The sequence below is a fragment of the Rhipicephalus microplus genome, chromosome 3 (genome assembly GCF_043290135.1).
Source record: "Rhipicephalus microplus isolate Deutch F79 chromosome 3, USDA_Rmic, whole genome shotgun sequence".
NCBI lineage: Eukaryota > Metazoa > Arthropoda > Arachnida > Ixodida > Ixodidae > Rhipicephalus > Rhipicephalus microplus.
The window spans coordinates 242,799,096-242,821,611 of NC_134702.1; the positions used below are offsets into that span (position 1 = coordinate 242,799,096).

Sequence of the window (22,516 nt, forward strand, 5' to 3'; positions counted from 1 at the left end):
GATCAGATTGATTAATACGGTTTTGAACAGAAAGGGGAGACTCAGAGAAGACAATCTACAGAGGCTCTTTCATGCATGCCTCCTGAGCCACATAACATACGTTGCTGCCACGCACTCTTGGTATAGATTCAAAAAGAAGAAGCTGGAAACTCTGATCAGAAAACGCGTAAAGAGAATGTTGGGCATCTCCGTGCGAACAAGCACTGAACGGCATTTGCAGCTAGGAGTTCATAACACCCTAGATGAGATCATTGAAGCCCAAGAGACTGGACAGCTAATGCGCCTGTCATCTACGCCGGCTGGTAGGAAGATTCTGTCCATCCTAGGCCTCGGTCCGGTGCTCGTAGAGGATCACCGTCTTCAACTACCAGATGAATAGCGTACTGCCATCCAGGTCTCTCCGTTTCCGCGAAACGTCCATCCTCAGCACAACGTAGGAAGGCGCCGGGCTAGGGGCATAACACTTCTGAAGAACATCAGGAACGATCCTCATTCAGTTTGTTTTGTCGATGCCGCTCAGTATGGTCGCTCAGCTAGGTTTTCTGTTATTTTCATCAATCATATGGGCTCTATTATCAATGCTGTGTCATTTAGGGACTCTACTCTCTCAAGAGACGAACAATTGGCTGTAGCCCTTGCACTTTTGAATGACAGAAGATCGCAAATCTTCACCGACTCAAGGTCAGCGGTCAAGGCTTTCGCCTGTGGCTCCGTCTGTACAGAAATATTTAAAATACTTGAAATTCGGACATTTCCTTCACTTACCATTACCTGGTTTCCTGCACATCTCGAACCCCTACTGGACTCTCAAGTAAACCTGAATGACACTGCCCACTTCCAGGCGCGCGCACTAACCCTCCGTGCTGGTGAGGCCGTAGGTCGGCAGGTTGGCAGTGAGATGTTCAGGGCCGCTTTACTTCCATTCAGTGAAGTGGCTCAACACTACCAGTTGAGTAGGCGGTCATTTGCTCCACCACACAACAAGTTGTCTAGACCTCAAGCCGTCATGTTTAGAATGCTCCAGACCAGCTCTTACCCAAGCCTATTTTTCCTCAGCAGTCTCCTCAGAGGCTTTTGACTCTACCTGTCCTGATTGTAGTGAGGTTAGTGACTTAGCACATATTCTCTGGCAGTGCCCCTTGTTACGGGCCCAAGTCGGCTCACAGAAGAAGATTAGGACTCTGCCTTACGAAGTTCAGAGTTGCTACCACAAATACGGGCTGTCCAAAGAGCCTACGACGCGGCGGTGAGGCTAGGCCTCCCCGTTCCTACGTGAGAGCGGCCCGCGACGTTGCCCTAAAGGAGCAGCGTTTCTCAGGACCCAATAAAGTTCTTTGTCTGTCTGTCTGTCTGTCTGTCTGTCTGTCTGTCCGTCCCAGCGTAGCGAATGATAAAGTACATCAAGCTGACGTTTTCGGGTGCATGAGTCTAGTGAATGGTGGTGTTTTGAAGGCATCACAATAGTCATCGATGCAGGAGTCTCCAGAAAATTTGGCTAACCTTCTTGTCCTTCTGCTTAAACTTTCCTCTTCCTCCAGACAAATGGCCGATCATGGTGTGTCCCGTTTGGCGAGAATCCTCGTTTCCGCCAGTTTCCTGTATGAGGCGCGTGGCATGGTTCTGGAGCTGTGTCATGTAGCAATTGTAAATCATGTGCAGGTTCCTGGTGTTAGGCACAATCTTGTATTCGGTGGCGTCGTAGATGATCATGTGGTCTATGTACCTGGTTGAGTCTGGCTCGTAGGAGCGCTGCTGGTCGCACTCCGGATTGTCGACTTGCTGGGACTTCAGGGGAGACTAACTGGAAACCCTACTGCCAGGGTGGGACTCGAGGAGCATGTAGAGCGAATAGTAGGGCTTCGCATGTCGCTCCTGAGGCAATTTCTGGAAGTATACGGTATAGGAGTGGCATATAGGACATGCGTTCATCTATCGGCCCTGGAAAGTAGGACTGTTGTGACAAGCTGCCACTCAGGCCATAGGACATGGTGACCTTGTAGTCGATGTGCATGATGCGCCAACGGTTTCTCTTGCTCACCGAGCTTTCCATGGCACACCTTGTAGACGAGTCCTTGCACCTAGGTGTGGTCGATCACACGAAAAGCGGCATATCTTTTGGTTTGTCACTGAAAGTCGTTCGAGATGGTATTGGAGTTGTGAGGCCTGTCGCAAGCGAAGTCGCAGCCTGGGGTGACGACGAAGTGATAGGAGTCGTGAGAGCAATCGACGGTGAAGCCAATGCCCGCGGCGACGTCGACACCAGAGAGGTCAGGATGCCGGTCGAAACAAAGAGGTTTAGTTTAGAAGCAGGTCGAAGGTGAAGTCACCCCATGCTGCCACGATGAGGTGAGAGAAGCTGATAGGCCGGACGAAGACGATAATGCTACCTGCTTCGGCGTAGAGATGAGAGAGCTGAAAAGGCCGATTGAAGATGACATCGCAGTGGCCTGCGATTTAGATGCGAGAAGTATACCGAGTGCAGTGGTATTGATGGCGCCTGATACAAGTCGCGTTAGCGGCAATGGCTTGGTAGCGTGGTGAACTCTTGCTTTAGCCAAGATGACTCTATCCTCGAACTGGCTTACTCTGGTTAGGTCCGCCAACAACTCTACGTGATAAAGAGCAGCTTAGATGTCCATGTTCAAGTCCATGAGTGTGGCACTCTTCGTGACGATTAGGGCGAGTACATATTCGAGCTTCTCAACAGGGGTTTACGAGTCTTCCAGCAGGATAGAGAGCAATAAGAGGTGCTGTGTAATGGCCCTTCATACGTGAGGGCCCTTGGTGAGGAGTTGATCCAAGGGCGAGAGTCGATTACCAGAGGACCGGGTGAGTTTTGGCACCAGAACTAAGAGTAATAAACGAAAAAGAGGCTCGGATCCTAGCGTCTCACTGCTTAAAAGGTTAGCGGAACAACTGCATGACCCAGAGCCCATGGCTTTTCCTCGCACCAGCACTCCTTCCTCTTTATTTATTTGCAACACCTGTATGGCGCAGCAGTATCGAGTTGTTTGGGTGTAGTAGGGCTTCATTATTGGTGCATTAACAATGTCCGCTGGCTGGGAACGACGGCATCACCTATGTGTGTATTCGGGAAGAACTTCGTAGTTGCTGCCGTTGGGGCGACTAGTATGCTATAAGGACCACACCTGCGGTGAAGTAACTTTTCCGAGCGGCCTCCTTGACGAATGGGAATCCACAGCCCCACTAAGTCACTGAGTTCGCAAATAGCATGGTGATGACGAGCATTGTACCTCTGTGAGTTGATGCACTTTTGTTTTCGGATCCACTTGAGTGCAAGCTTGCGAGCTGCGTCTGCGAGCCGGGTAAAGTCGTTCGCACCAGTAGTAATGTCATTCATGTCAGGTAAGAGCATGACATCAAGCATTGTAATTTCTTCTCGGCCGTGAAGCAGCCGGAAAGGAGTGGACACTGTAGCTTCTTGAACCGCAGTGTTAGACGAACGTAACGTACGGCAAATGTCATCCCAGTTCTCGTGATAGCGGTAAATGTACATGAATAGCGCGTAACCAAGTGCCGTCTTTAACCTCTCCGTCAGGCCTTTGTTTGTGACAGGTATGCGGTAGGGTTGTGATGAGCGGTGTCGCTAAGCCTCATGATGTCTCGCATCAGTTGGGCTATGAAGCTGTTCCGCGGTCACTCATGACAGCTGTTGGCACTTGATTGCGCAGAATGATGTTCATAAAAAAGTAAACAATACTCATTGGCGGTGCCTCGATGTAGAGCTTTCATTTCACAGTGCCCTGTGAAATAGTCAGTAGCGACTACAATCCAGCAATTAACATCTTGGAACTTCGGAAAGGGCCCACGGAAGCCTATGCCGATTTGTTATAATGGTTGTGACGGTATTGCGACAGGCCTCAATAAACCAGTGGGGCACACAGATGGGGCTTCACCACGCTGGCAACTGTAACACGTCTTAACGGAATGCTCCACATCTTGGGTGAGCTTTGGCCAGTAGTAGTGGGTGTGACTCCGGGTAACAGTACACGCGAATCCCAAGTGGCCGGATGTAGGCTCGTCGGGGCATGCAGATAAAATGTCAGTGCGTGGCGGTTAAAGAATGACGAGCAGGTGTTCTGTCGCATAAAGTTCGATAATCTCTTTGTATAGAATGCCATTACGGAGACAAGATGACCCTGAATGCGCTAATTCCCTTAGTGGACTCTATTTGCGGCCTTCAAGGTACTTTATAAGTTGCCGAAGCCCTGAATTATTCCGCTGTCGTTGGGACAAGTCAGATTCACCAGCCACGGAAAGAAAACTGCGATCGGTGTTACCATCGCTCGATGTCGTTGCAAGAAGGGCGCGCGACAAGCGGTCGACATCACTGTGCCCACAGCCAGACTTGTGAACGACTGCTACGTCAAACAATTGAAGGCGCAAGCTTCATCTCACGAGGTGCCCTGAAGGGTCCTTGAGAATGGACAGCCTACAGACGGCATGGTGTTCTGTAACGACTCTGAACAGAAAACTGCACATATATTGTCGTAACTTTGATATCGCCGACATAACAGCAAGGTATATTTTCTCCGTGGGTGAATGGTTAATAGATTGAATATTATGTGGAGTCTAGCATCCCAAAACCACCGTAATAATATGAGAGACGCCGTAGTGAAGGGTTCTAAAAATTCTCACCACCTGGGGTTCGTTCACGTGCAACTGAACCTGAGCACACAGGTTTCCAGCATTTTCGCCTGCATCAAAAATGCAGCCGTCACCGCCGGGAGTCAATACTGCGACTGACCTGTGGGTCCAGCAGCCGAGTGCCTTAGCCAATGGACCACCGCGGTGGAGCTGGTCGAGTAGTTAGCTTCTGCAGATGACAGAATTCGACTACTGTAAACGATGTGTGGCTCAACGCCGTCTTGCCCTTGTACGAGCACTGCACCAAGACCTATGTTGCTTGCGTCAGTGGGTAGTTCAGTGGCGGCTTACTCATCAACGTGCCATAGTAAGGGCTCAGTCTTAAGGTGTGCTGATGCTCAGAAAAAGCGTGTTTTAAATGCCAGGCAATTCTTACGAACTTCGGCTGCTACTTTGAGCGTATCTATCTATCTATCTATCTATCTATCTATCTATCTATCTATCTATCTATCTATCTATCTATCTATCTATCTATCTATCTATCTATCTATCTATCTATCTATCTATCTATCTATCTATCTATCTATCTATCTATCTATCTATCTTTCTATCTATCTTTCTATCTATCTATCTATCTATCTATCTTTCTATCTACCTAGCCGCCTTCGACATTTAGCTCTCCTGGCCGTTTTGATATTGGTATCGATACCAATAATGGTATGTAACAACGTGACGCTATGAGAAGCATAGGTGACTAGTCGTAACGTGAAAATCCCGACACATATGTCAGGGATGTCGTGATTCACATCTCATGGTCTTGCTGCTCTTGCAGTAATTTGGTTCGCATGACAGATCGAAAAACTGGTATTGCACGACAGGATTGTATGGTGAACATAAGGGGCAGGCCTTATCATTGAAATCATGACATGCAAGTCATGTAATTCATGACTACACGCAACGCTTATGGTGCGCTCGCTGTCGTTTCGCTAGCTTCACATATATCACATTTGGTGTTACGTGACATGAATGGATGACGGAGGTATATCACTAATTCAAACATGGTAATCATAACATGCGTGTCATGCAAGAACACGAGAACATACCACGCTCTTGATGCGCTCACGGTCGTTTCGCTAGCTTCACCTATACGAAATTTGGTATAATGGGACGAGAATGGACGTCGTCCAAACAAGATAATTTTGACATGCCTGTCATGTAAAACATGACACGCAATGCTCATAGTGTGCTCGTGGCCGTTTCGCTAGCTCTACATATACCGAATATGGTATCACGGGACGTGAATGAATGACGAATGTTAATGACGCGCCCAAGCATGATAATCATAAGATGCGTACCATGTAAGATAACAGCATCTCTACATGTCGTGCTCAATACGAGCTCGTGGCCGTCTGGTTAGCTTCACATATAAAACAATTTAGCATTACGGGACGTGAATATATAGAAGACGAAGGTGGATGACACTTCCAAACATGATAATAATGACATGGAAGTCATGTACGGCTCAAGTTATGTTCGTCTTATAAAGTTGTGCTGATTTTAAAGTGACTTATCAACCTTCCTCATTCGTACTTCACGCTTAATCAGTTACCACTGTACGTGTGATCCGCAATTTTTTCCTCCGGACGCCAGACAAGAGAAGTATCCTCCTTCGTTAAGCGGGTAAGGGGTTCGGTGATGTTCGAGAAGTTCTGCACGAAGCACCTGTAATATGCGCAGAGACCCATTAATCGGCACACATCCCGTTTATTGGAAGGCAGGGGAAACGCAGCCATAGCCAGTGTCGTTTTTTGGGTCTGGAGGAATGCCACCGTGAGTGCCAAGGTGGCGGAAAAACTTTAGTTGACCTGGCCGAAATGACACTTCTTTGGTTTTAGTTATAATACTGCGCATGAAATAGTGACGAAAACTGAACTGAAGTCGCTGTAAATGTTCGTCAAATGTTTGCGCAAAAGCACCAATGTCATCGAAATAGACAAGGCACATTTCCCACTTCATATCTGACAGCACGGTGTCCATCATCCTTTGAAACGCCGCTGGTGCGGAAAAAAATTGGAACGGTAGCACTTTAAATTCGTTGAGGCCATGGCACTCCCTAAATTCGTGGAGTTATGAGCTCTGTTTTTTTTTCTGTCGTGTTCATTAACCGCAATCTACCAGTAGTCGCTTCTTAAATCAATTGATGAGAAATGTCGGGCATGTCGAAGTCTTTCAATAGAGTCGTCAATGAAGGAAAGAGGGTAGATACCTTTGTTCGTCACTTCGCGAAGTTTTCGGTAATCCACGCAAATTATGAAAGTGCCGTCCTTCATTTTAACAAATATGACGGTTGACGCCCATGGACTGTTCAAGGGCTGAATTACGTCATCGTTGGGCATCTGTTTCATCTGAGAACGTATCACCCCTTGTTTTTGTTTTTTTTTGGCGACACTCGGTAGGCGTGCTTTTGTATTTGCCTTTTGGTAGGGTACACTTCAAGGCGGTGCTTTATGGTTGGGATCTGCTTGATTTTTGAAGTGACGCGAAACAATCGCTAAACATACGCAAAGTGCTGCGTATCTGCTCGTTCTTCGCAGAGGATAGCTGGCGACTCACATCAACTCTGTTGGCCAATGCAGTGTCCCGTTCGGCGGAAGTGGCAGTCAAAGCGATAGCAGAACAACCTTCGTCCCCAGTGGCTTCGAAGTGCGCGTTCAGTGTTCTCTCGGCCAAGTGTTGGTACTCGCCATTGAAACTCTGGACCAGAAACTGAGTCCTCAGGTCGATGATACTACGTGCGACGCATTTTTGCTCAGCTAAGAGTACCAATAGAAAAGTTTTAGCGATACCGCTAGTGCTGTTATCACAGTTGCTCTTTACAGTTACCAATGTACTGGATCGCTGAAGTGCTATGGTGTAGTCAGCACTTGGAAGTGCTGTGGTCTGCGCAGCAGTATCTATTTGCCTGAGCGTGTGGTCGTCAGAAAACGTTAAGAGCAGGTCGTGAAGGTTAATCATGGCTGCATGCTCGTGGAGGATACACAATCTGAGAATAACTTTTTGGGAGCATTCGGCACAACGCGATTGATTGATTTGTGGGGTTTAACGTCCCAAAACCACCATATGATTATGAGAGACACCGTAGTGGAGGGCTCCGGAAATTTAGACCACCTGGGGTTCTTTAACGTGCACCCAGATCTAAGTACACGGGCCTACAACGTTTCCGCCTCCATCAGAAATGCAGCTGCCACCGCCGGGATTTGATCCCGTGACCTTAGGGTCAGCAGCCGAGTACCTTAACCACTAGACCACCGTAGCGGGGCTCGGCACAACACGATAAATGAAGCAGTGTATGTTCACATGAATTTGATACCGCACGATGCATTTGCCCAGCGGGGTCAATAAGTGACCCCCTGCCGTCCGGAGGTCAAGTCCATGTCCCCATGGTGTCCATCCTTCGCAGCTGCGCAACGAGGTGAGCGCTTATTGTGGAATAATCAGCACCTGCGTCCATCACAGCGGTGGTTGTCTACAAGAACGGATATGCGAGCGAGTACACGTTTTTCGTCAATGCTATACGTTAGCGAAAGAAAGTCGGGCGATATCGGCCGGCAGTTCGAGGGAGGGTATTTGAACTGTCGAACAAGAGTGGTCTCACCTCCAAAGATCGTTGTTATTAGTTACCCCGGCGCATGCTCGGGAAGCTAGACGATTGTCTCGCAACGACGTCTGTAAAGGTCGTGTACTGGCTAGGTGACGTGGAACACCAATGACACGCTAAGCGGGATTGGCGTCGCTGAAGGGTTGGGGACAGCTGGAACACCAAGTACTTGGCGATAGCAAGGGGCCCCTCACAATTTCGGGGTCGACGAGCGTCTAGACGAAAGCCAAGAATGCCCATACAAACGTGACCTGGTTTACCTCATTAATATTAGAGGGGCGGTTGTCGCGAGCTTATTACACACTGCATTTCCCCACAATAAGTGGTGGGCTTGCCTACTGATGTGGGCCTGAGTTGAACGACGTCGCCTCCTGAGTGGGTGGACGGGTCGGATAGCCAACAGCTGGTGTAGCAGTACGTAACGCTTCCGCGTACGGTAAAAGTGAAGCATTGAATTGACGCGGAACCATCCTGGGTTGAACCACGTTCCAGACCTCTTTGCGGACGACATCTAATAAAACGGTCACACAAGGTGGAGGACCCACTGCGTGCATCTTTGCAGCTGCTCGCACACAATACTGTGCACAAGCTTTGTAATGTCCCTGATGGTGGTAACATCAGGTGTTGGCAGGGTACCTGACCCACATGAAAGGCTGCCGGAGTGCCCATACTGAGAAGATAGCTGCCTCAGCATTCGCTCTATCATGGCGTCATCGTGAAAGAAAGCTGCCACAGAGCTGTGCTGGTTGCGCACTGTCTGGTTAACAACTGCTCTTTTACGCCCCGCATCAGTAGGCGCATTTTCTTCTCTTCCGTCATTCGCCATAATAGCCAGGACCGCTAGCCTGAATAGCCAAGACATGTCCTCAACGAACATGACAATGCTTTCGTTTGGAAGCTGATTTCGAGAATTCAGGAGACGTTCTGCTTGCTGCTTTTGGTCAGAGTTTCCGAAGGTATTCTGCCGCGGGGGGCAAAGCTCTGGCTAGTTTGCAATAGTGGCTTCTTGGTTTTGAGACAGTGCGCGCAGAGTCCTGGAAATACAAGTAGACATACAGAATCTTTCGGAGCTCGTTCAATTCGTTGATGCTGACATAATAGTTGTATTCGTCAAGCCAGTCATTGAAACCCTCGTAAGCATCACCGTAAAGTGGCCGCGGGGTTTGCGGGACGTTTAAAAACTACAGAGGAGGCATAGTCGATGTTTCTTGAACATGTGTCCCCGTACTTGCCATATTTCTGTCGTGTTGTGGATGGCGGTCAAATACAGATGGCAAGCCTAGTTTTGGCCGGCCACGCCACGTAAGTCGCCTTGTTCTTCTAAGGGCTATTGCTTGAATCCCCTTGATTATTGCAGTGCATGCAACACCCCCAGCATCTCCACCACAAATTGTCACATGAGTACGAGTAAAACACAATCTCTATCTACCAGATACTGGACGTAGTGGTCAACCAATAACCAGAATTGTTGGTTGGTTGGACCCAAAAAGAATGGCTCAAGCCATCTCGGGGGATTGGTTATGAATCCCCAGAAACACGAGTTCATCGTCTGACCATTTCATTTTTCCCGTCCTATTTCTAACAAAGGCACATAGACATGGTAGCTGTAGCCTAATCCCGTACCCTGTCTGTGGCAATAATGATGCGTAAGAGTCCGTAAGGGTTTAGAGATTGTGACGTTGTTGTGACGTAAACGAATGCAGAGACGGCTTGCCCAAAATGAAACTCAACATTTGTTCTGAATGTGGCCGAAAAGAGAAACTCGAACTACAGCAAGCACTGTGCGCGCTACGCTGAAAGCGGCAAACAGAGCGTCGACAATCGACAGTCTGATGCGTGGCACCACACGTTGGTATTTATACGCCCGGCATAAAACACTCGAGCTTTATCAGTGATGGCCGAGTTTATTTTAGAATAGAATCTTTTGTTCGCGCTTGTGCACTCAAGCTGAACAGATGGTTCGAAAACTATTTAGAATGCTCTGAAATATTGTGGCACGGATTGCGCAAGAAAGTATGTCTTCACGAGCAATGTGACGGGAACAAAAACGTACAAAGGAGGGTGTGGGGCAATATATTGTATGCAAATTAGGCAAACAGTGATCTGGTATTCTAGCGAAACGTTCCCTTGAGTCGTTAAGTTTACAAAAAAAAGGACAGGTGGTGGGCATAACGGGCAGAAACGACCAGAGTCTATTCAATCAGGCATGCGTAGGAAAGTTGAGTCACTCTGTACCTGCTCGAAACAATTCTCGCAAACACGTTCTAATTGTTTTGGTATGCTTAGGCTCCTTATGGTGACCCCCTTCAGTCAATTTATGGCTGAGGAGGGAAATCCAAAGTGGAAACTGATCATAGGCGTAGCCTACACATGCCACGTGTTCATAGCGTGAACAGTCGTCATAACGAACCGACATCGATGAGCTCCCACCATGGGTGGTGTAGTGACTCGGACACTCGGCTGCTGAGCCGCAGGACCTGGGATCGAATCCCGGCCACGGCGGCCTGTTTTTTCGGTGAAGACAAAACTGCTTGAGGCCCGTGCGCTTTAAGTTAGGTGCACGTTAAAGAATCCCAGGTAGTAGAAATTTTCCGAGCCCTCCACTACGGCGTCTCTCGTAACATGGTAGTTTTGAGACGTTAAATACCGTCAAATAGTATTAGTATAGTTAAGACAACGCAATGCTATCGCGTGGCCACAGCGCCAGACATTCCTCAGGTGGGCTGATTGAAACGTGCAAAGGCGAACAGCGGCCCCACCGCGGTGGTCCAAAGTGGCTAAACTACTTTGCTGCTGACCTGCAGCTCGCGGGATTGATTCCCGGCTGCAGTGGCTGAGTTTTGGATGGAGGCGAAAATGCTGTAGGCCCGTGTGCTCAGATTTAGGTGCACGGTACAGAACCTTAGGCGGTTGAAATTGCTGGAGTCCTTCACTATGGCGTCTCTCATATGGTGCTTTTGGGACGTTAACCCTACATATCGATAAAAGGTGATCGGCGCTCTTGTCGGAACAACAGCACACTGCCATGCGCTCACTGTCGCCAGGGCGCGCCCTACTCCAGTTATGTCATTTTTGCTTCGACAAGCCTGTCATATTGCCATCATATTTCTGCAAGCTTTGTAGACGCCATGAATACGTATTGCAGCGCTGCAGCGGGATCGAAAGCGCGAAACAAATCAATGAGGCTTTAAAGAGGCATACTCTACTAAAATTCGCAGGAAACATAACCACCTAGGTGTCCACCGAGGCAAAACATGATCTTTCTGGCAGCCTATTTTTATCAATGCCGCTTTGTAGAATAAGTTACCCCTAAATACGTATCAAGAGGCCTTTTTGGCTCCTTACACTAATTAGCTCTCGTCCAAAACTTTCAGGAAGAAGCGTAGACCAGCTGGCGTTAATGATTGCTGCGGATAAATCACGCTGCGCAATATTCAGAACAATCGCGACTTCATGTATTGCAGCCTGACGTGTGGTAAAAGAAGCCGGGTGACACTTACGTATGGCGCGGCGACTGCTGTGTCCGCAAATGAGAAATAAATCATGTACCATTATGGACTCTGTTTACTGTTACGGGCTTTTGGAAGTCATTTCTGGAATTATTGTTCGCAGCCATTGTGGCAACACAGATAATTTCACACCATTGTATATATGTCCTCCACATAGTAAGTGATGGATGGATAGCAAAAATTTGTTAATCTCTTCTCTAGTTCCAGCGTTCAGTAGCGCTAGTCTTTTCGGCCAAAACGGGCAACTTTCGCGCAGCAGAGCAAGTCAGCGACACTATACTGGTGATCAAATTTCTTCATCTATTTTTTATATTAAACACGCCACAAAGCTGTATCTTTAGTATACACCCTTGATTTAGGTGAACAGCCAGCCACACTCAAAGTTCTAGAATAGGACGGCACGTATCAAAGTAGGGTGCCTCGATGTGCGCCTGCCTCCGCTCTCAGGGCGTGTTCACGCTCAGTATTCCAGCCGCCGAAAATATGCTGAATCCGATTCGGCGGTGGCCAGATCCACTGAAAGGGTCCTTTGAGCGCTGATCGCTCTCGGACCAACTTTTGCGGCGTCTGCCGCTGAATCAGTTGCTGCGTGCTAGTCGCGTCTCTCAGTACTCTAATGTTGTTCCATCCATCCAGCTACGACGAGCGAATTTCCACACTTTGAGCAGTGACCTTTCCGCGACCCCTTTCTTTGTAAATCTGTGGCTTTAAAACACAGTAATGGGAAAATTTATGCCCAAGGAATGCAGACACGCAGCTCTGCTATGCAAAAATATGCCGCCGGCGGAACTTTCTTGCCAACTACAACCTGCTCTGAGAGAGGGTATGGTGGGCAGGGTGCCCTCAGTGACGTCACACTGTTTACAAACAGGGAGATGTCTATTAGGTGGTGTTGGTCCTCCACCTACTCGCAACGAACTTCTTTCTCTCTCTTAACCTCTGCACAGCCCGCAATGGTCGACCACTGGTCAAGTGGAAATACTCTTTTGACTCGTTTATTTGCGATGAAACTTACACGAACTCAAGCCGCCACCCGCATGTTCGCGTTTCAAAAAAACGTTTAATCGTATAAAGGCTACACCGAGTTTCGCTTTATACCGTTCTACAGCAACCCGCGTCGACGCCCGTTTAAGCCAGGTCAACAGCGTGCAAAGCACTGCTGCTTAGTATGTCATCATAGTTCTTTCAGTTTGTTTACACGGTTGGAACAAGAAACAATTTTCTAAACAGCATCACTGTTCAAAATTGCCGAAGATAAAAATCCTACAGTCACTGGGGCAGCACTGAGTGATGATATTGAGTCGACAATACGTAAATTGCGCTTGATGTGCTCGGAGTGCGAGTATCTCTGGATCTTTTTTCAGACCCTCGTTGGCGCAGAAAGCATGCGTCAGGTCATTCTTTTTCAAATCGCAATTATTATTTAGCAGCTTTCAAAAGTAATGAATACGGCAATATCTGTCTGAAACGCACACAATCATTTTGCATTTTGAGCCCATTCACACACGAACCGAAATAAGAAACTCTGCATCCACTGGTGTATAGCAATAAGCTACAAAGAAATGACATACGCACTGGCCTAGAAGAATTAGGGATGTGATGAAAAGTTTGTTCTCTTCCGAGAACGATAAGTTATTCTTGAGTTTGCATGCTTTAAAAAATTGTTTTGCCTTTCTTGGCAAAACGATTGCTCGTTGTCTGGAATGCATACTAATTTCCTTTCTGGGGCGTTCCACTTGTTAGAATGCTCGCACAATCAATATATGCGGACATGCACAGCGAAGTTGATGCTGAGCTATGTGACTTAACAAAAGTGCTTGGCTTTGCGGGTGTCTGACATTTTTCATGTAAAGCACTTGCGCTGAACGTTAAATGGCAATATTTTAAGAGAAACAAGCAGCATTAACATATGCATATATATATATACCCCGCCATAAATCGCGAATAGGCAGTCAGCGATTGTATCTTGTGTTTCCGCTATGTATCGCCTGTTTTAGTTTTGTAAATATTATTTGTAAGAGTTGTATCACCAACTACCCTGACTATCAGTCTTGATTTAGCACATAGAGGGGACAATGCTTGAAGCCTGTGTATTTACATTTAGGAGCACATTGGAGAACCACAGGTGGTCGAAATTTCCGGAGGCCTCCACCACAGCAGCACTCATCATTACGTGGTGGTTTCGGGATGTTAAGATTGATATTTTTAATTATTCTGCTTTAAGAAATAGTACGTCCAGAGTGAGGGTCACCTCAATCTACAACTGAAAGCACATGTACTGGATGATGACATATATTTCATGTACGCAACGAAAAAAAGGGTTCATTACACGACAAATTTGTACGTTAACGATATTTATTGCGCGAGAACAAAACGACGACACAGAGACAAGAAGGAGTCGAAGGACACGAGCGCTTTGTCTCTGTGTCGTCGTTTTGTTCTCACGCTATAACTATCGTCATGCCATACCAACTAGCCCAAACTGCCACACTTGCACACTAAGCTATATTCACGACAGCATTTGGTCAATGTACAGCGTGTTTCGGCAAAACCGATGTGGCGTCGTTAGTATGCAGTTGCTTCTAGGCATGTTCAATAATTATTCTTGACGCTGCGGTGCTTTACTCTCTTGTTTTGCTCCCCTGTAGAAAATGCTAGAAAGAACTCAGAGCCTAGTAATTACGGGGGCTGCCAAACAGACGCATTTCCCCAGGATGCAAATGATCTAGTACGTTACTTGGCCATACCTTCTTTCTTCTGGATCGATAAGACTTTTTTCAGCCAAAAGCGCTGGTCATGTTGAACAGATCATTACGTTACAAATGACAAAATTCGAGATCAATATGCAGTGAAAGAGGTGCGTATGGCCTTGAAGTAAGCACAAAAACTTACATAATTTGAAAGGCTATTGATAGCTTAATTTATCAAGATCATGGTATTAAAAACTCTGCCTTTCATTCATACTTGAAGTTTTGTAATTGGCAGTGATGCATTGGCGTTTTAACTACGTAGAAAGGGAAATAGGCTATAATAACTTGTTCAATTTATGCACCCGGTACTTTCCTTGCGAACAGACGAGCTGCACTGCGTTCTTACGAGCTACATGGGTCATTGTGTTGCTTGGGCAAAAAGGCTGTCTTGCTCAGCTTTTCGCAGCTACTGCAGTTGGCCTTGCTTAGAAGCGTTGTTCAAAACCGTCTATCCGTGCTCTATTATGATGTGGGGTAAAGTTGCTTCCCTGCTAGTTTTCGCACCGTCCAGCGTAACGTCACCAACGTGACACTTGGTATTTCACGGTGCCTAGAACTTTGTGAAGTCCGCCTATAGCACAGAGGTAAAGAAAGCTGGAAGAGAACTGGAGCCAGAAGGAAGAACCGGAAATTATTTGGCAAATTGGAAGTGAGATATAACACAAGCTGTGTGTACACGATTCCGTTGGGTCTATTGATGTTTAATTTAAATGAAATCTATTTGTTAACGGAGCCATAGATACCATGGCCAGGAAAATACAGTGATGTTATGATCACGGTCATAGCTAAAAAGGGTACTCCGCAACCCTGACGAATGCACACCAGAATTCAGAAGGAAGGGGGTGCTTTACCGAAAATACGTAATGCGACTAGATGTTTTGGAGAAGTAGTCAAGGCTTTCAGCACGTAAGTCCTCCTCGAAAAAAAATTCTGGCTACTGCTCTGCTTAAGGCAGAAAAACTGCGCGTTATTATATATTTCCTGGAGACCATTTGTCACTCACTGTACTGTATCAACCATTGTACACACAGCGGCACCTGCGATACAGCAGTGGTGAAGGTAGAGACCATTCCTCACATTCTCCTTTCTCAAATCTGTCAGCTTTCGCGTATGCGGAGGTCAAAGCTAACATAGCTCGTTAGAGCTTGTCATGCAGAATGACAGGAAAGGAGTCTTCCTGATGTTTCAGCATTGTCGCAATGATATGCCATTTCACACTTACCTGTCTACGCAGTGAGCTGCCGTGATGACCCAGCTTTCATGCACCAAGGCCCCTCCACAGGAGATCTTTTCTGAAAACAGGCGCCTCACCACCACCGCCGCCTGAAAAAAAAAGAATATAATGTCACAGCTTTGCCGCGAAGGCAAAGCAATGAATGCGATAGCAATGAATTGGAAAATCACGCGCAGAATGGCAAGCACATCGAAATGGGCTCCACATTTCTCGTGCACAAATGACGCATGAAACGTACTCACAGGTACAGATGAACACAAATTAGCACTTCAGTTGCTATTTCGCTGTGTCTGAAATGCGCGCCCTTTTTGTAAGCGGAGACTGTACAACGATTGCACTGACCTTTGTGTGCCCGGTAACTACAACAGACTTGTTTCGGTGAAAGCCGAAAGGCAGCCAAAACGTACGATCTTCCCCATCACGAGTAGAGACGCGTGTGTAAGCGCCCACCCCCCTCATGAGACTTGAAATTGGTTCAGACACTTAACTGATTCGACTCAGTCAAAGACTACCGAAAGACAAAACTGCACCAAACTCCTGCATACTTGCGATAAATCTCTACCAGAACTCCTCTAGGAAATTCGAAATGAGTATTTCTCAACATATCCCGCTGTATTGCATCCCGACTATACAGGACAGGTCCTCCTAATGAGCTCCTCGACCATCCCATTACTGTAGATGAAGTTCAAGCCGAATACAGAAACTAAGCATTTCCTCGGCCCCCAGTCCAGGTAGTATTCACAACAAAGCACTTCATAATCTCGAGGGCCAATCAGTTACCTTCCTTACTAAATACTATGATGAGTGCTGAATAAGGGGCATCCTCTCACCACAATGGAAACATGCCAAAGTAGTCTTTATAGCCAAATTTGGGAAACCTCTCCTTCGTCTAACCTCAGGCTCATATCCCTCACTTCTGAAGCATATACTCCGAACCAGGCTCTGCCAGTACCTAGAAAGGAAGAATCTCTGGCCTACTTGCATGTTTGAATTTCGTCCTGGGAATTCCACGCAAGACGTTTTCCTACAACTGAAGCATCACATTCTCGACTCTGTAGCCTCCGATAGCAGAGCTATTTTAGGAGTAGATCTAACAAAGCCATTCGACAACGTAGCGGACTCAGCTATTCTAAAGAACATTATTACCCTAGGAGTCGGTGCAAAGACGTACAACTATGTCGGAACCTCTCTGAACCACCACACAGCAACAGTAACATTTGGCGATCACAGCCTGCCAGGCATCACGCTTGGTGCACGTGGTATGCCCCAGGGCGCAGTTCTCTCACTATTCTGTTTAATATAGCGATTCTTCATATGCTCCAAAATCTGAGTCCGATCCAAAACATTCACTTGAGCTTCTACACCGATAAAATCACCATCTGCGCAAACCGGGGTAGCGACGCTGAATGGGAAGAATATTTTGTGATTGCGAAGACCGAAACTGGCACTCTGGCACAGACGCGCATGCTAGGCGAGTGAGGTGGAGGAGAAAGAAAGGGCAGAATAGTAACAGCTGACCCAGAATCAGGTGTCGTCTCTTGTTCTTTGTCTAGTACATTACAATTCTCTGTTCGACAGCTGAACCTTGCGGCTGAAGTCACCTGTACCTCGCGGGTCGTCGGCAGCGCGGGTCTCTCAATCCGAAAACGCCGTCCACGCTTCATGAGTCATGAACATCTCGACCCCACCACTGCTGCAGCTACCCAACGAATCATTCGCAGACGGCGTCAATGCCTCTTCGGTGGTTCCAGACACCATCTGACGGGAACGTTATCAGAGAAGGAGCATGGGCTCCTGTCGTTCTCAAACGTCACGCACACTACCCGTGATATGAATCCCGTGCTAAACACTCTTCTAATAGTTGATCATTCAAGAGACACCTGTCAGGCTTCCTTGGAGCACCCCAGCGTCGCCAAGACAGCCCGCAGTCTCCCGCTGCCCGAGAACGCTGTTCATGTTTTTCATCACGACATCCTCTCCTTCAATGCTCTTTCGACCCGTCAGCAGCTTTCGGATGCTGTAAAAGCACCCTCAGAGAAACAACCCGCTATCGTGACCGCAAACATCACCTCCGACTTCCCCATTATTGCCACTATATTCGCGTGCGGGTCATCGGATAGCACCCCACAGCTGAGGCATACTATTACGTGACTCCACCTCATATTCAACGCCACGACAGCGATGATCTCCACGGTGTTCCCTGCAAACCTGCCGACTCTGAGCGCAACCAACGCCATGTTAGATGCAGTCACCTCGCAAGAACTTCAAGCCTGCTCATATGAGCAACGCAGAGAGCTCAGGGGCGCTTTCCTGAAGCTCTCAGACCATCTCGACGGCTTTGCTTCAGTGATATCTGCATTCTCATTAGCCACCCCACCATCGCCGTCCACTTACGAACTGCCGGAATTCGACGGGTTCCGGAATGACGCCTACAGCTGGGTGGCAACCGTCAACGCGCTAGCCATGCGTGCGGCCTAGACAGAGCATCAGAAATGATGCGTGGCCATAGACCGTCTTCGGGAAAGGGCAGCGGCGTGGCACTGGTATGAAGGCTGGAAGCAACAGTCATGGGCGAACTAGAGCTCCAAGCTCATCATCCGCTTTCGGTCCGATTTCCTGTGCTACCTGTCCTTGGAACTCGACCTTCTCTGAGAACGGAGCTCAAGAAAAGCCCGACCTAGAGGATGCCACTGGAGCCCCCACCTTCCTCCAAGGTGAAGGAAACAAATACGAACATGTAACTCTGCCTTCCACAGGCATTTCTGCTGTCGTATTTGAAGCTCCTGAGGAGCACCGGCCATACGGCGCTGCTGTGTCCGGCGGGTTCCTTAAGGCAAGCTTCGTGCTACGCTCCGCAATAGGCCCCGACGCAGGCCGTCTGGTCTAATTAGAGGCACTGGCCCTATTCCTACTGGATATTTTACCATCTAATGAGACAGGTCTTTGCACTGAGTTTAATAACATCCCGTCTCGCCAGATGGAACCAGATATGCGTTCGACGCATGCATTGCCCGAACCAGTAGTCTCCCATTTTCGGAACGGCTGCCATCGAGAATCTCCGGCCAGTACGCAGCGTGGCTTCAAGAATCGCTGAATTGATAGCGTCCGGGAGCTCCATAGTGACAACGCTGTACAAGTTAAGGACTAGCCACATCTCGGCGCAGAAGCCATGCTGCAGGTCAGCACGAGCACTTCTCCTCACGTCAGTTCAGGTGTCTGATCGCACTGAAAAACATCCCTCGATTCGCCGAAAAATGCGCAGACGGTCGCGTATGATGCTACTTGTTTCGTTGCCGAATCCACCATTTCCCACCCTGTTCTCCAAAATGTGGCGGAACAAAGGAAAGCATTCTGTGATTAACTTGCGACCAAGTCGATCCAGTCTTGTCCACCCGCCAGAGTAATCTCCAAGAAAACCACATCACCGCCGGACACTTCAACTTCCACGAGAATGCCTGCTCGGCCCACCAAAGGAAAATAAATGTGGAACTGCTTTCTTTGAAAAGTCGCAGCGAAGCCGAGGTTGTAGGTTGCCGCATGACAGTCAATGTCCTCTCGTGGAGTTATCATCAACAAAGGGACCAACCAAGACCCAGTTCCCACTACGACATTGCGAATGACCCAGGCGAGATAGCCAGTGTTGGCCGCCGGAGCCAATTTAGACAAACTTCCAGTGCGGTCGGCGCCGACCACAACGATGCGGCCAACCCCGCTCACCTGAAGCACTGTCAACTGCTGCAGCTAGCCTCACTCACCGGTACATTGTCCTGTGGCCCATCGACAATGCTTGCAGTCATGGTGAAGTGTGATCGAAACTGATACTCTGGCACAGACGCACATGCTAGGCGAGTGAGGTGGAGGAGAAAAAAGGGGCAGAATAAGAACAGCAGGCTCAGGATCAAGTATTGTATCTTGTTCTATGTCTAGTACATTACAATTCAAAATTCTCACTAACCACCATCGGCACATATGTTCAAGAACGTGGCCTTACTTGCTCCCCTTCAAAATCGGAGCTATACCTTTACCGACCGGAGCCATATACTTCAGCCATTCCTCTATCTCTACCAGGCTAGGTGCCCATTCCATCCCACTTATCTCAGAAATTGGGGTGCTAGGGCTCGTTCTCTACTCACATGGCGCTCATGGCGAGGTAATCAGGTATCTCCAAATACACGGTCTGCAGACAACTCGGCTTATTCGTCGCATTGCGAACCATAGGGCTGGCTTACGCGAGCGAAACACGCTTCAACTTAGCCAGGCTTACTTCTAAAGCCGCACCACGTATGCCCTCCCTTACCTACCTCTCCGACAGAAGGAGAGACACCGGGTTAAGGTGCTTGTACGGAGTTGCACAAAAATGGCTCTACGCCTTCATCCAACCAAATTCAATGACAGACTCTTGAAACTTAGTGCACATAATACGTTCAAAAATTTTGCTGAATCCACCTTTACAGCACAGAAATGTCGTCTGTATAATTTCGTGGCTGGCCGCGCTCATTTGTTCCAATTAAACTTAGCCCCAAATACACACTCACCCGAGGGTTCCCTCTTTCTTCTAACTTCCGCACTCACCTGAACGTACCTCCATCCCGAAGAACATGCATCCTCTGCGAGACGAGAAACGCAGAAAGACAAGGGCTCGAGCCCTCCAGAAACAATATGGCGAGGACCAGGATGTGGCCTACGTGGATGCAGAGGAATGTGCTTAAGGATCCCGCGTGGCCCTTGCGGTGGCTGACAATTAGGCAAATTTTCTAACTTCGCGCACAATGGTCACAAATTCATCTACAGAGGCACAAGAAGCAGCTGTGGCGCTCGCTCTCATCTCTGCACCCGCCAGCATGATTAATTGATATGTGTGGTTTAACGTCACTGAACCACCATATGATCCTGAGAGACGCCATAGTGGAGAGCTCCGGAAATTTCGATCATCTAGAGATCTTTAACATGCACCAAATCTCAGCACACGGGCCACAACATTTCCGCCTCCATCGGAAATGCAGATGCTGCAGCCGGGATTTCATCCCTTGGCCTGCGGGCCAGCAGCCGTGTACCTTAGGCACTAGACCACCTCGACCCGCCACCACAATCATTAGCAACTCGAAATCCGCTATTCTGAACTATGCCAATGGCTTGAAATCCCGTTGCACTGCTCGCTTGCTAGGGATCTCTCAGCCTCAGCGTTCCACAACCCTCCTCGGGGCGCCAGCACACGCCGGCCTCCTTGGCAACGGGAAGGCTCATCCTCTAGCTGAGGTCTCAAATTACGGGCAGGAGAAATGAAGCCCCCTCCACAGGTCGACGAGTGCTTGCTTTGTTTTGTGATATTCTATCCTATTACCGGGATCAACGAAGAATATGAGACCCCCACGCCCCATCCCTAAACATAGCGCAGGCCGCACATTGGCGATGTCTACAAACTCTAACTGCTTCATGACCAGTATTATAAACGCGCGGTACCGACACCGATTCCCCTCCTGATGCAAACTTTGCGTCAAACAAGGACATTTCCTTCCCACATCCTCCTCACATGCCCCACCTTCCCACATCCCCTACCTCCGGTTGTGGCAGTGTCATACTGGGAGACTATCATGACCAGCACTCCTGCTTTCGACAAGCGCCGGATCTTTTCGAGTGCTATGAGAAGGATCGCACTGTAAAGCCATTTTTGTAAGGTTGCCTTCTCACCATGAGGGAGCACCATCGTGCCTTGAGGGGGCTCTGCCATCACGCTCCAAAGTGGCAATAAATGTTTCTACTCCCACCACCCCTCCTCTCCACGGGGAAAGTACGCGTGAAAGATGAGAGTGCGTGCCACTGCGTCCTGACAATGAGGCGACGTGCCATCTTGCTGTTAATTCTGAAAACATGACAGTTTATCCCAAGATGCCCGTCACCAGTTGTAAATGGTAGAGATAATTAGCTTTCTATTTGAACGTGGAATGATCTGTTATTTCGTTGCTCAGTGGTCAACTCCCCACATTCGCACTTCAGAGCTTTCACGTTCTATTCCGCGCGCCTTAGTCTTTTTCTGGACACTGCTTCTCTCTTAAATTTTTATATATATGTATATAGGTACGCATACATATTTGGTTACTGACGTCGACACTAACACTGGCGGCGAAATTCAGCTGAAAGTGTCCGTATATTTGCTATCGCACAAAAAAAGAAAGAGAAAGACAAAAGAAACCGTGCTTGGCGAAATTTTGGGCTATGATTGTCTCTTGCACGTGAGGAAAGTGAACAAAGTAGATAGAGGTCAGCATTACAAACACACCCAAAAGATAACAGTAGTATCTGGGATTTTGATGTTCCAGAAGCTTGATATCTTTCTGAGGCAGGGCAAAATGATGAGCTCCCCAAATTCAGATCATCTGATGCTCATTGACGTGAACTGGCATGACATAGCACACAGGTCCTTTGTAATTTCACCTCCATAGATATTTGGCAGCCTTGTCCTGTGACAGCTTCACTGTCAGTAGATAGAACACACCTAAAAATAATCCGCTGTCACACGCCTACATTTTGAGGTCGTTGTTGATTAATGACAGACTCCAAGGGTCATTTTGTAAGCACCTGTCGAGGTGAATCCACGCCAGTGCACTTATCTGATCATTGATGTGTGCCTGGTCGTGTTTGATTGATATGTCTTAGACAAGTGAACGTGACAACGCTTGCACACACCATCCATATTAAGCGGATACGAAAAAGATACAGTGCAGAGTCCTGCCAAGCAAAAGCCTGACATGTCTCAACC

General features: G+C 48.0%; 1 protein-coding gene and 1 long non-coding RNA gene across 3 annotated transcripts in view; one reads left to right on the top strand and one right to left on the bottom strand.

The window, feature by feature from the left end:
• LOC142804191 (uncharacterized) overlaps positions 1-22,516 on the top strand; it is a 183,331-nt gene that overhangs the window by 48,714 nt on the left and 112,101 nt on the right. The window lies entirely within an intron of this gene.
• The window catches only part of LOC119162618 (trypsin-1), a 75,824-nt gene that overhangs the window by 21,607 nt on the left and 31,701 nt on the right, over positions 1-22,516 (bottom strand). For both annotated transcript variants that reach the window (XM_075890860.1, XM_075890859.1), the window contains exon 5: positions 15,748-15,848. In XM_075890860.1, coding sequence (XP_075746975.1) covers positions 15,748-15,848 — 101 coding nt within the window. The remainder of the gene's footprint in view (positions 1-15,747; positions 15,849-22,516) is intronic.